This window comes from Bombus pascuorum, chromosome 2 (genome assembly GCF_905332965.1).
Source record: "Bombus pascuorum chromosome 2, iyBomPasc1.1, whole genome shotgun sequence".
Lineage (NCBI taxonomy): Eukaryota > Metazoa > Arthropoda > Insecta > Hymenoptera > Apidae > Bombus > Bombus pascuorum.
The window spans coordinates 8,471,070-8,484,726 of NC_083489.1; the positions used below are offsets into that span (position 1 = coordinate 8,471,070).

Genomic DNA, 13,657 nt, shown 5'->3' on the forward strand with positions numbered 1-13,657 from the left:
ATAGTCGTATCGAGATTCGCTCAGATCAAGCAGACCCTTCGAGAGGACTGGCCGAGATATTAAACGATTACTTAGAATATTTGTCACAGGGCGTGCACGGGGTACATAAATGTCGCAGTTATTATGAATTACGGTTCGATTTCTGTGCGACCCGATGCCATATATTTGATTTAATGAGGTAACAAGTGCACCGAGACCTATAGCAAGAACCCGAATAGGTGATTAATCGCACCCTGATTTCTACCTGAGAGCTTTGCCTGGACGCATCCTACTTTGTTTAAAGTGACATCTATTTCAGAGTAACAGAGTCGCCGTTCGTTAAACCTTAAGTGGGTATTGGAACCTAACCATCTTATATTCTTCTCCATTGACAGTAAATTAATCTTATATGTATTAGCATACGCTATGCTTCTGTATCGTTAGCTAGCCTAGCCTATCCATTAATCCTTTCACGTTTATGAACGAGAAACCTCGCGATGCCTTGGACGAGATATCTTACGTGTTTTTCACCGAGACGTGACATATCTTATCCACAAATCCGAGCGAAAATTGGCCCTTGAGACATTTGATTGGATACCAAGGAAGTAGTTATCTTACGTGCTATATTTTTAGACAAGCAAGTACACATATATCTTTATTTATTTTACATAAATGTCAGGTAGTAGACAAGTGACGTAATTGGTTTTCTTGTACAGTCGAATCAACGCGCCTTATTACTGCAGAGTCTTCGATACACCAACGTAGAGAGAAAATATAACCATACTTGTCTCAAAAGAATCAAAACTCACAGGTATCATGGTTCCCAGAAAATGTATTCAGAACATAAACGAAGTAAACATCAGGGGCTTAAGTTCTCAGCAAGAACGAAATTTTCTTTACCATTTCCCGAAGCTATCAACTTTTTGTCCAGCTATCGATTATTAGATCCCTTGTTTTTACGAGGAGATTAGTCACGCGCGTAGAATCCTGCGGGCGGTCGAACTGTCCGGTCGATTGATTCACGGGTTTGGCAATGGACCGGGAACCAGGAAGGATAAGGTAGTAAAAAGTGTGAGAAGAAAGCAGCGAAGTAAGAAGAACGAAGGACGAAGATGGAAGTAAGCATCGAGACGGTAGGGGAGCAGAGAAAAGTTCCTTTTGCTAATGTACGTCAGGGGTGAAGAGATCGGAGGTGCTCTTGGGTCCGTTGATTAGCGGATATCTTAATTACTGATTGGCCGCACGGACTAATTAAATCGTAACTCAATCAAGGGCCGACCTGGCCCCCACGCTCCGTCGTGTACCGCTGCGGTTTTACGACGTCGACCGAATGCTTTAAGATCTGCCGTGCTTGCATACGTGTCGTGATCGCTGCATAAATGATCCGAACGCATCGGATATTGCACTACAAGAGGGGAGCCAGACAGTGTTCCATCGGCCTCTGGCCACTCTCCGTTCGTTCTTCCTTTTTACTCCTACACGTGTTCCTTTTTCTCCTTGTGACGCGACGGCCGGGCCACCTCCGCTCATGGTGAACCGAACCCGCTGCTCGAACCGGCGGGGCATTATGTCGGGGCGAAATAAAAAGTACAGTAATTAGTAGTACCTACCGCGGTGTTTCGCTGGTGAACGATGTCCTCGGGATCCTCCTTCTTTTTCGCTCGTATTCCGACACCGAGAGGATTATGAATTTTCCTCGCCAAATTACTTCCCAAACGTTGCTGATTGGAAAATTCATAGAGGAATATATTCGATATTTGTTTCATTTTTATACACTTCGAACAAGAAACCGAATGATAACGATGATTAGCGATGGTAGACGGAAGGTAGGGAAATAGACGACTTGATGTTGACAAGGGGAAACATGGAGGAACAGAATCGTGTTATTAGGTTCGCGATATAAATTACGTGCTCGAGACTCGTCATCGAGATAATACAGAAAAACGGCTTCGCCGGAGAAGAAGCCGGTGCGTCGGAGATGAAGACGTTGCCGTACTCCCCGTCGTTATTGGTGTGGCTTCCAGCCGCAGGAAACCCTTCGTAGCCTCTCTTTCCCACTCATTTTTCCTCTCTCTTGTAACGCACATTCGTTAGCATGTATAATGAATCACCGGTGTGTCCCCGTGCTCCTGTTGCGAGAGAACGACGAAGAATTTGCTGGTGGTTGGTCGTCGCGACGACAACGAGCCGCGTTTACATTATAAGCCTCTCCTCGCTATACGGTTCCTTGCTCATTTCGAGAATACGAATCCAGAAAGAGGACGAACAGCCATTAAAAGCAGCGGGCATCGACATTGCCACGATCGCGTCTCTGTTTCACGCGCTTTTTCCACCGGAGCTGGCCGGCATGCTCGACGAAATTTCGACTCTGTAATCGAGGTAATGAATCACCGTCGATTATTTCGTACGAAGCTTATACCGGCGACAACGATGCTTCGCTGAATTCCATGAATAAATTTCTTCTTCTGGCAGTCCGTAGCGTAAGTAGGAACCATTGCCGGATTCGTTATTAAACACGGGTATCTTTATCCCTCTGGAAACGACTTTATCGAATTGTGGAGTTCGACGGTAGCGTCGAAGAGCGTCGACGCGAGAACTTGTTGACTAATGCCGCTGCTGACAAAGACAAAAGGCCGGTATCGGTGAAAGCGAATTTTATAACAGATTGCCGTATCGTTGACCATCGCGTCTTCGAAACTGGCGTTCTTTGTGTTTGTAATAGCGATCGTTTTATCACGACCGGTCGCCGGTGGCGGGACGGTTAACCGCTTCGTACGTCCGCCAATTAATTATCCCTGGTCTACATTAATCTCGGCAAATTGGCCGAAATCGTCCGAGTGGCGTGCGCGTGCAATTTATAGCGCCTCCCCTATTCATCGGTTGCCGAAGAAAAAGAGAAGAAATTCGGTTTGTAAAACAAACTGGCCGTGCTTCTTAAGCATGGATTCTGCCACCGAAATCTCATCTCACTACTGGTTTTTGTGTAATTTAATCAATACAACATTGTTCTTTTGCGTCACGAGTGAACTTTTAAAATTATGGTCTTCCCAACGAATGCACGAGTCGACGAAAGTGATGAAAACGTTTGTACTTGGTGAGACCGTAAAGATTCACTCCAAAGTATGAAGAATTGATTTTTGAGTCTCGTAAATGGCTCTGCACGAGGCCTCCGTAAGTTCTTGCTCCTCCGGCGTGTACGGATGACGAAGAAGCGTTTGTATGCCATTTCTGCCGACTATACAGGGCAGTGACATGTAGACATCTTTCTCCAGACCGTGTCGACAACCCTGGAAACGATCTATAAATAACTATCACGCGTTAAAACGGAAAAAGAAAGTAGAAGAAGGATTAAATCGTTACCTTTAAGTAGGTAGATACCGTCATGCAGATACAAGTATTTCGCACGATGGCATCTACGACTTCCGCCGCACAAATACCAGTACCCCAGCAGCGATATCCTTTCCTTGTGATAAGATCTTTATCGGATTCGATTACTTTTGTATGTAGTTCACCCCACGATTCTGGATCCGATTTAGTACCGATATCTCTGTTGATGTCTTTCAGTTTAATGCCCATGACTGTCACGGCGGACCAGATGGGTACTGTTCGGTGTCAACGTTTAACGTACTTTCAGAAACGATAAAACGTAACAGTGATAGAATACGGTACGCTTATTACCAGACGTAGGTCCGTTTTCACAAATTATAGAGGCCTGCACCGAGTTTGCCGAAATTCCAAGCTTCTGCGCGATGAAGTACTGAAACCTACAACTATCCAAAAATGTGCCCAACCCCATCACACGGTGCGGTGGGAAGCCTGAGAGCTTCATGGCTGCATACGACAGTATGTCCACTAAAACACGACGTAACGTCGTTATACGACACCACGTACATGCATCGATATTAAAAAATGTAAAGTGCAACTACGAAGCCTGTTTAGTTTATACCTGGCGCCGTCACGATTAAAAGTATGCTGTTTGGTGCATACTTGCAGACCTTCGGGATAACGTCTTTAAAAATATTCAAATTCTGATCCATCAAAGTGCCTTCGTCATCGTCGCTCGTAGCTCTATCCCCCACGGTGATCACGCAGACCGTTGCGTCTCTAGCCATGGAATAATCTGCGATGGTCCCACGGTTGATAAATCATCGCGATTTTCTTTATTAACAATCTCTCGGACACAAAAACGGCTGAAAGATGAAATTTATTTTCACCTTTGGTACCGACGATCTTCGGGTTGCCGAGGAACGCCGCCGCGTGGCTGATGTCTTCCGCCTCTGCTTTCGCCAATTCCTCGTCCGCGTCTATGAACACCACCTCCGAGGCGAGACGCTGCAACGAGCAACAGAACCGGGGATTATAAAGAGTAATTAACAGGAACTAGCCGACGGCCGGGAGTTATTACGCACTCGAAATCGTTACGCAATCAAGACCCCCGGGAATCGCATTAAGAGTACGTGGTCGCGCGCGCGATCGATCGCGCCATTCGAGCGATCCCTTAATGCGAAGGATCGTTAGGGTCTGATCATCTCTTCGTTCGAGCGAGACCGGACTATTCCGTGAGAGGAGAGGACCACTTTGTCGGCGTTCGCTCGATCACGAGTCTTCCCTTTTGCTGATGTTACGTAACACGAATTGGATGGAATTTGAGATTTTTCACGTTGTCCTGGTAATTATCTTTGGCGTTTAGCAGATTGCATCGCTAGTTTTTGCTCGGAACGTCTTGATCGAGCGATATTCGTCGGTCTGACTGGATGAATAGTAAAGAAAGCTCCCGTTAAGCTTCCTCCTCGTATTGTGATAATTCTTCTATTGCACCGATTCTTCGTCCAAAGAAAGAGCTATTAGATGCTTCAAACGTCGAAGGAACGCGGTTGAAATAATTGATCGTGCATCAGGAACGTTCCCTGGGGCGATTACGTATTTGTCAAAATCTCGTTTCCTCTTGGTAATTGATGTTCCTCTATCGTCTAACGTCTATAATTTCGTGTAGAAATTTTTTCAGCGACACCTCGGGCATCAATCGCTGCGCGTTTTTAACTCGGTAATTTCTCTTAATCACGGTCTAATTCGTCCGGTTGAATAATAGGGTATCGGTGTGGGACGAGCACACACGTTTTCGTAGCAAATAGCCGAACCGTATACCGCGGTGCACGCTTCGTCCGCTTTCGTTTCCGCGCCAGCAGATGGACACATTTTTCTCTGACAGATGGTGCTTTCACACGTTAAGACAAACCCGCGGTTACCAACAGAAACGGCTTCTTAATATATTACGTTACGCCCTTGTGCTTCCAATCTGTTATTGTACACCGCTTAATCACCATACTTCATCAAGCATGACTTCCGCAGCATGCATAATATCGCAGCTGATGAAGTTTCCTCGCCAGCTCATCGGTGTTCCTCCCTTATGCCTTCTTTCCTCATCTTTTTTTCTCCTTTCTCTTTTTCCTCTTCCTATCCCTCGTGTAATACCCACACGTATCGTGCGACGATATTGAGCGGTAATTAACTCACAAAAACCCTCCTCCGCCGTGTGTGTTTTGTAACGAGATTTTTAATGACGCATGACCGTGGACAACAGCGAGAGAGGGAGCGAGCGTACGAGGCAACCGAGACGAGGATCGCTACGAACGCATTAACGATTCCGGTGAAACGACCTGCGTCGTGTAATTTGCATTCGATCGAGTAAAACCGATCGTCGATCCTTTCCTACTTCTCGTGCAGTCTCTCATGCGGTTCTAGTTACCTAGGCCAGTCAGCGCTTCACTCTTGGCTACCCTCGTCGATTCCGCTTCAGAGAAGCGCAGCTGATCACAGGTCGCAAGGTACCGAAGGTGTGACACTCGATCCGTCATCGGGTCAGGTTTTATTATGCTTCCGCTGGATTAATTTTATTATGCAACGCTATTTTCTAGCCGATGTAGTCCACTCGTAAACATTGCCATTTAAACTTACGATTATATGCGGATAATCGAACTGTGTATATATTTCACTTACTTTCTTTCAATCTGCGAATCGAAACAACTGTAACTCGAAATGAAATATAGCTTCACGAGCAGAAAGCTTTTCACCATCAGTACCGACCCGTGAGATGGTTTGTACGATTTAATGCGACCCGACGGACATGACACGTAACAACGGGTCGGGAAGCGACGAGAACAAGAAGAAGATGAACGTCTTATGCAAGCACTACCGAGCGAGTTGGGCGTAGCGGGCTCGTAAGGTGGACAGTAAGTCGTGGAGATGGTACTGGAACGCTGGTACCTCGCGATCATCTCGTTGATGCGATCTGCCAAGCCAGGACCGACGGAACAACCGCACGATTCACTGTCTCCACTTCTTCTTATTCCTACTCACTTTGCTTTCCTTGTTTCTCCTTCATCATTTTCTTTGTTGTACGATATTACCCTTCGATCCATTCACCTCGTTCATCGTTGCCGTGATATCGAACATTCCTGGTGACGTTAATGAGTTCGATGGCACTTAAGAATATCTTCGAGTAACGTTTATTACTTGCTTTCATAAGGAAAATTATAATGCAGCGTCCAAAGGAGTGCCCGTACCGGCAACCATCATTATAGATCTTGATGACAGACTGAAGTAGTAGGAAACGGGAACAGCGTGGTCACTATTAGGGACATTGTAAACGTGTATAACGTTGTTACTCTACGAGCGGAATATAACGACATTCAGACCCGCCCCTGACATTCACCATGCGCGGCCTTCATTGTTTGCCCTCGTAACGATCCACGGAAACCGAAACCTGGAATTAGTCGCCCACGTTCATTATCTCCTACCGGAATATGCTAGCGTTCCGATTACCAGATTGCCACTCCTTTCACGATTCACCTCGTTTTATCCAGGCCTTTCTCTCACCTAACGACGTCCGTGCAGTCGTCACACGCGGTGATGTTTGTTTAATTCGGGTCAATCGTTCGATTAATCATTGATCCGTCGAGGAGCCGAGGACCGAACAGTAACGCAATACGAATTGCAGAAACGTGACGTAAAGTCGTCCAAATTCCATTTCATAATTACATAAAAGCAAAATTCAATAATGTGAATCGACTGAAGGAAAAATTGTAAATGAAAAGGTTTCGTTAACGCAACGCTGGCTCTTAATGTGTTAACCACTTGACTCACCCTCGTTAGCTATACGAGAAGAATATGAAACGTTACACTCTAGAGAACAGTGAAACGATTCGTAATGACAGCGTCATTCGTTCGACCTTGCATCGACAAAGAGGGAGGACTTTTCAATTTCGTTTAAACCACCACTTCCGTAGACAAGCGGAGGTAAAAGTCTCCACCCGCGCACGCACGAAGAAACGAGGCCCTTGGATCAGCGAACGCGATAAGGATTGGATGTCCTCGTAGACGGGTATGGATTTCAGCTTTCTTCCTCTGGCGACTAGAATAAATCAGCGCCGCGACGATCCTGCGGGGGCGTCCGACGTGTAAATGCTCGCGTTACGATCCGATAACGAGCAAAGGGAAGCACGTTCCTCGTCCTCCCTCGTTCTTTCTTCGTTCTCGCTGCTTTTAAGTTCCAATCTCTCTGCCTTTTCTTGTCGCCGAATTCCCTCTTCTGGTCTTTCGTGGATCATTTGCATAATATCCCATTTGATCCCGGCACACTAACGAGCCCACATTCAGCCTTCGTCCGTCGCTTGAATGCACGTACACGAGCGCACACGCGTATCCAGGTATTTCTCCGACTCCTTACCCTTTGTCCACCACTAGCATATATAGATCTAGTAGGTTTGCTACCGCGACGATGATTCTCCTTGGGCAAACAAGAATCACGCGCTGGTGGACTGGCGAGGGCTTGAATGTTGTTTACAGACGATCATGCTTTTTATCGTCACAAGGTCTTTTAGAGTGTTTGAACAACCGCTTGATTTCTTCTTTTCTTAATCCTTTTTATGTTTTACTCGTTGCTTGGTCACCAATTTCTCTCGAATTGTATTAATTTCTTTTACCGTATGTTTAATGTTCGAAGACCATGATTTTCATTTATAAAATTTTCATATTTCTATGAAGTGATAGGTAATTTATTCGCTGTAATAGATTCTTTGTAATTTTAAAATACGCGAATAAATGAAGTCAGAGGGAAATTGAGATAGGTTAGAGATACAAAATATTCGACGAACCTTGAAGAGAATCGCGATTCCAACGGCGACACCCGTGTAACCGCTGCCGACGATGACGATTTTAACGCGATGACACTCCACGAAATCTTCCGGCTGCTTGGTGAGCAAAAACGTCGTGGTGTTCCAGACGGTATCGAGTAACTTCTTCTTGGGTACGGCCATCGTCAATGAACCTGATACTCAGGACTCAGGTGTAACATCCCGAGGATTTGATTGAACCGAAACTAGATCAGTAACCTGGAGTATCTCTGTAATACTCTATAAATTTCAACTCCATTGAGTTAAACAACGAAAGTGACAGTCAAACGTTGCATCATTCTTCAAGTCTGAAGTTGTCTATTCACAGAGCGAAACGTTGATTCGCGATGAGATCGAGATCGATTGGAAAGGAACAAAGATAATACAGTCTTTTCAAAAAACTGCTCTTTCGATTCCTCTAAAGCCCAAGGTAATGACGAACGTACGAAATCGATGGACAGCTGTCGAATCGGCACAGATGGGATACGCCGTTATCGAACGTGTATGCGAATTTCAATTTCCGCTTTGCCGGTCACGTGAGAAGAGTTTTTCGTCGGACACTTGAGATCCAATTGCTCGTGGCACCGGGCTCCATCACGAATATTAAATTGCTAATTGAACACTGCGCTCCGCATGAACCACCCTTCCTTCCTCATTCACCACTCTATTGCCGGAAATATTCGAACGGTCGTTGAGTAAATACCAAAGCTGCCCTCGATCTTCCCTCGAATGAAATAGCGAACAACGTGAAGTTATAATACAACGATGATAATTTACAATAAATCCCAACTACGTGCGTGTGTATATATATGTGACTGATTGAGATACATTCTCCATCTTTCCATCGAGATACGTCGCATCTCGTGATCAACGCACGGATGATCCATCGACAAACGCCACGAATAGCTCATAATAGGACACAAACTACACGAACGACCGGTCTGTCGCGAGGGACACGATAGTTTTCTAGAAAGTCAATTCCTGTACTGTCATTTATTATGGCGATCGAGTACCCGTACAGAGAACCGGTCGCCAGGTGCGCGCGTTTGTTATTGATGAAGACGCCTTCTAAAACGTTACATCCTTCGCCTCGATCTCGCACTCCTTGCTGCGTAATTTCCGGTAGCACGCAGTCCACCGTCTCGCGATTACTCTACCACGTCCCTCTTCTTCTCTTCGCTCGTTCCTCGCTATTCCGTCTCGTGGTTTGTCTCCTGGAGAATCCCGCATTCCCGTAGTATACTTCGAATACTGTCCGCACACGTCTGCACCGCTGACTTCTCTTGTTCGCTTAGCTTCTGTCGCACGGTACAGTACACACCCTCTCGACCGATCACACAGGGCACGGACATGTACACGTCCTTGTCCGTACCGTGAGCGCAACTCTGTGGACAGTATTTTCTTTCTTTGAAAAGTATGTAACTAGGTAGTTGGAAATACATCGACGAACATGTACTGCGAAAGTTTGCCAAGAGAAAAGTTTCGTTGAGAAGTAATGATATGCGTGAATACTTTTCATAGCCATTGTAAAATTTGGAATTTGTAGCAAGCGAGGATTTCGACTCACGAGAATGTGCGTTGACGCCGGAAGCACAACTTTGGTGTTCCTAACAATTGCATCGACGATTTCCGCCGTAGAGACAGCAACGCCCCAACAACACGATCCTTTCTTCTCCTCCAGTTGTGTACCACTGAAACGTGCCCGCGCAAAATGAGTTTAAACGATCTCGTTCCCCTTAACGATCTCGCCCGTAACGATCACTCACACGTTCTTTACGTTCTCCGAGATTTCGTACCACTTCTCAGGGTCGTCTTGTTCCCCTATTCTAGGATTTATATCCCGAAGCTTCATTCCACCCACTTGGATGCTCGACCATATAGGAACTATAAAAGATACACGGTCCAATATACGATAATTGTTCATTATTGAGTATAAAATACCAGCCATGTCTCCTTGCGCTCCGACCACCATACAAGAAACTGAACTTCGCGCCACGTTTAATCTTCTGCTCACGAAGTCTTGAAACCTGGCGCAGTCTATCAGTGTACCGATACCAAGGACGCGATTAGAAGGAAATCCTGATAGTTTCCAGGCGATGTAGGACATCACATCGGTCGGCTGAGTAACGACCAGGATAACGGATTTACATGCGAATCTTGCTACAGCAGGTATGATTTTCTTGAAGATCTTGAAATTGTGTCTTACGTTTGGGCTTTCACCAGGTGCGGTTTCGCGAGTGCAAATTATCACCACTGCGGATTCCTTCACCATACTGAAATCTGTCGGTAAAAATTCGTGATAATTATTGAGGTAATAACGCACTTTCTTGCCATATGCAGAGAAATTTTCACGTGCATTTTCTAAATAATTCCTCACTCGTCATCGACGTTTTAGTACGCACATTCGCTTATTTATCGATCACTCGTTATCCGCCGAAATTCTCACTCGCATACTTTCGGCCGATCAGGTATCGTGGAATTCTGTCGAAAACAGTAGTTGTACCACGAAGAAGAGCTGTCTTAAATTCGGCTAACGCGCATTCGTCGAATGCTTATGCGAAACACGTTCTACCCTAACCGAGATAAGAATACCAAAGAAAGGATCGTTAGAAGTCGGGCATCCCTTTCTGGAAATGTCTGGCTGGAAATATCTCGTTCGGTAATAAAGCCATCGGAAGCTGCTGGAATACAAAACGCTGGAAGGGATCGAACGCACCTTTTCTCTCGTATCCGAGAGGATTCTATATTTTGTGTGTAGAGATGCGCCGATAACCGCGTACAGTACACGACATAATGTGGTTAAGACAAATAAGAAGCACCGATTTTAGGTAACACCTTTACGATGCTTGGTGCGACCTTGTATCGCAACCGAGATACACTCGTTGCTATGTAGAGATGACGCTTGAGATAAATTAGTCGGTAAAAAGCCGAGTCTGTTCTACTTGTAGTACCGGTAATTGCTACTCTTGGATGCGGGCGAGATAAAAGGGAAACTATGTGTACAAATGAGAAGTAAAAATTGGCGAGAAGAATATTTCAAGAACATCGTATCACAGCGTCGTGAGCATTCGAATTTACCAACGATTACAGCGTATACTCGCTAGTAAACTGTGCAAAAACGACAACTGAGAGACACCAGATCCACTCGATCGAAACATCCCGTTTAAAATTCAAAGCCGAAGATTTACGACCGCGAAATAATACAAAATGAAATCGGCTGGAAACACATGTAGCTGCAAATCGTGGCTCACGAAGTCGCGTCGTCAGACCGGTAAATTGCCAGCTCGAGACGGTGTTTCCATCGTGGACGATCGCGAGAGAGCCAAGCTTTTGTTCCCGAATTCCGGAGCAAGGTGGTATATTTTTTTTTCACGAGCGAGCCACGTTTACTGCCGGAGGCCGCGCACGGATGACAGAAGGACGCTCTGCGCGAAGAACGGAGAAAGGGGACCAGAGAAACCGAAAAAAGAGAAAAAAAAAAAAATATGTATCGTGGAGTCGATCATGGCCGAGATAAATAAGAGTGGCACGGAATTTACGAGCTGGCTGGTGAAAAGCTCGGGGAAACGCTCGTTGTAGCGTCCCGCGTGTAAGCACGCGGCGATGTAGATGAGCAACGAGATTAAAGGACAGGGCCAGGAGAAGAGAGAAGGATTCGGATCTCGGAACTCTGCTCGCCATGCCGAAAATTCATTCCCCCCTTTCGGGACGGTGACCGTTCTTTCTGACCCATTGCACGTTGACAGAAGGTCTCTTGACGAACAAGTCGATGCGACGGCAGCGTCTTTTAAAAGCGGCAGTCCTGGATCAGGCCGAACGATCGCGATCGATGCTCGCCCCAAGCATCGTCAGTTCTCGACGCATCGATCCGGCGTTTCTGGAATTCGACCTGTTGCAAGGTGGATTTATCAATGGCACGTCCACTGGCACACGGAAGGAATTACCATGCCGAGGGATTAGCTTTCGACTCCTGGTTCTTCGACAGCAAGTAGACAAGCGACGATCGAAGTATGTACGTTAGTTATTCGTTTCGTTAGGTGTTCCTGTTTTAAGCGTGTAAATGTTGCACGTCTTCGTCGTCTTCGTGTCTCTGATTTAGTGTTAAACTATACATCGTATATTTTTTATGTGTCAGTATTTCATTTTTTTAAACGATATAATAACTAAATCGATCGATAAATCCTACAACAAAGGAAGTACACTGTTCAAAACAATTGCAAAAGAAATAGCAAGGAACGAGTAGCTCGTTATTCAATATCAATTTCCATGAAAATATTCATTAAAATCAATCAGATTAAGATACATATAATGTGTAATACGTATATGAGACTGTCAAGTACCTGATGTGCCAGTTACCAGAGGACACCCCAGGAAAGCTCCAACGTGCTGAATATCCTCGGCCTCGGCGGAAGCCTTGTTCGAGTCGTGATCGATCAGGCAGACCTCGCTGGCCATTCTCTAAAAATCACGGGGAATCAGATGGTTGATCGAACGTCGTGGTCGGCGCGGCTCGCTCCGCACTGATACTAACTCTCATCAAGATCGCGATAGCGCAGGCAATTCCAATCTTTCCTACGCCGATGATGGACACTTTGACGCGATGCGGATAAACGTCACAGGGACCAAGCTGGGTCGTTATCAACGCGTTCTTCGTGGTGGTCGTGATCGGCAGTTCTTCCTGTAACCAGATCTATAGTTGAATAACCCGAACAACGTAAAAATAGCGTAATAAGAGACGGTGTAAATAATTGTAGATAGCAAGGTGGATTTTAACAAATAATCCTTGTAATTGCAATTTTCTTATACTTTTATTTATAAAGTCGATCAGTGCAGCTTCTCAACGACTGAATTAACAACCGCATTGTATCAAAGACTCTATAAGGAACATATTCGGAGACTTACATCTTCGCATTCTTCCCTCTCCGTTTCAGCTTCGCTCTTGGCAACTTCCGCGTCATCCATTTTGCGAGACCTGAAATCGTAAGCGTTTAATTCGCCTGTTTCATTGGCGCGATTCGATGGTCGAATATAAGCTTTGCATTTACCGGGTAGCCCGCTAATTGGGTGCAAGTAGAGTCGTTCCACGAGTCCAGTTGCCAGCTACTCCATCCACGTTATCGTTATTCGCAAGATCGCCGAGGTGGTCGCTGTTCCTTAACGTTCTCGTGGTCAGAAGGGTAAAACGTCAGGTAGAGAAAGGTCGTCGTTTGGTTCTTATGCAGATCCGGATCAACCTACGCAATAACGACGTTCGAGCAGAGCCTCCCGCTCTCAGGTATTTCACACTAATCGTGCTCCCCGTTACGAGAAACTCTTCGTGGAGAAAGAGCGCGGGAAACTCCAGAGAATAACAACGGAAGTTATCCGCGCTCCTCGCTGTAAATTAGCCGCAGGTAGTCGCCCCAGGAGCGCAGGTACATCGCGCCGGATTGTTCATATATTTCTGCCCGATACCCACGCGCATCGATGTAAAATACCTTATTTTCGTGCATCAATCGCGGAACCAC

The 13,657-nt window shown here is 45.7% G+C and overlaps 2 protein-coding genes across 2 annotated transcripts; both read right to left on the reverse strand.

Annotated features, from left to right (window-relative positions):
* Nucleotides 1-1,088: 1,088 nt before the first annotated feature.
* On the reverse strand, nucleotides 1,089-8,722 carry LOC132904575 (L-lactate dehydrogenase A-like 6A). Its single transcript, XM_060955201.1, has 6 exons — nucleotides 8,133-8,722; nucleotides 4,194-4,311; nucleotides 3,926-4,099; nucleotides 3,658-3,831; nucleotides 3,340-3,581; nucleotides 1,089-3,266 (listed from the first exon to the last, which is right to left on the reverse strand). Exons 1-6 carry the CDS (start codon nucleotides 8,292-8,294, stop codon nucleotides 3,090-3,092), a joined length of 1,047 nt encoding a protein of 348 aa, XP_060811184.1. The 5' UTR covers nucleotides 8,295-8,722; the 3' UTR covers nucleotides 1,089-3,089.
* A 19-nt stretch (nucleotides 8,723-8,741) lies between these two features.
* LOC132904554 (L-lactate dehydrogenase-like) lies at nucleotides 8,742-13,112 on the reverse strand. The gene is made up of 6 exons (XM_060955170.1): nucleotides 13,053-13,112; nucleotides 12,682-12,828; nucleotides 12,491-12,608; nucleotides 9,917-10,430; nucleotides 9,718-9,841; nucleotides 8,742-9,535 (listed from the first exon to the last, which is right to left on the reverse strand). The coding sequence occupies exons 1-6, from the start codon at nucleotides 13,110-13,112 to the stop codon at nucleotides 9,341-9,343; spliced, it is 1,158 nt and encodes a 385-aa protein (XP_060811153.1). The 3' UTR covers nucleotides 8,742-9,340.
* Nucleotides 13,113-13,657: the final 545 nt, after the last annotated feature.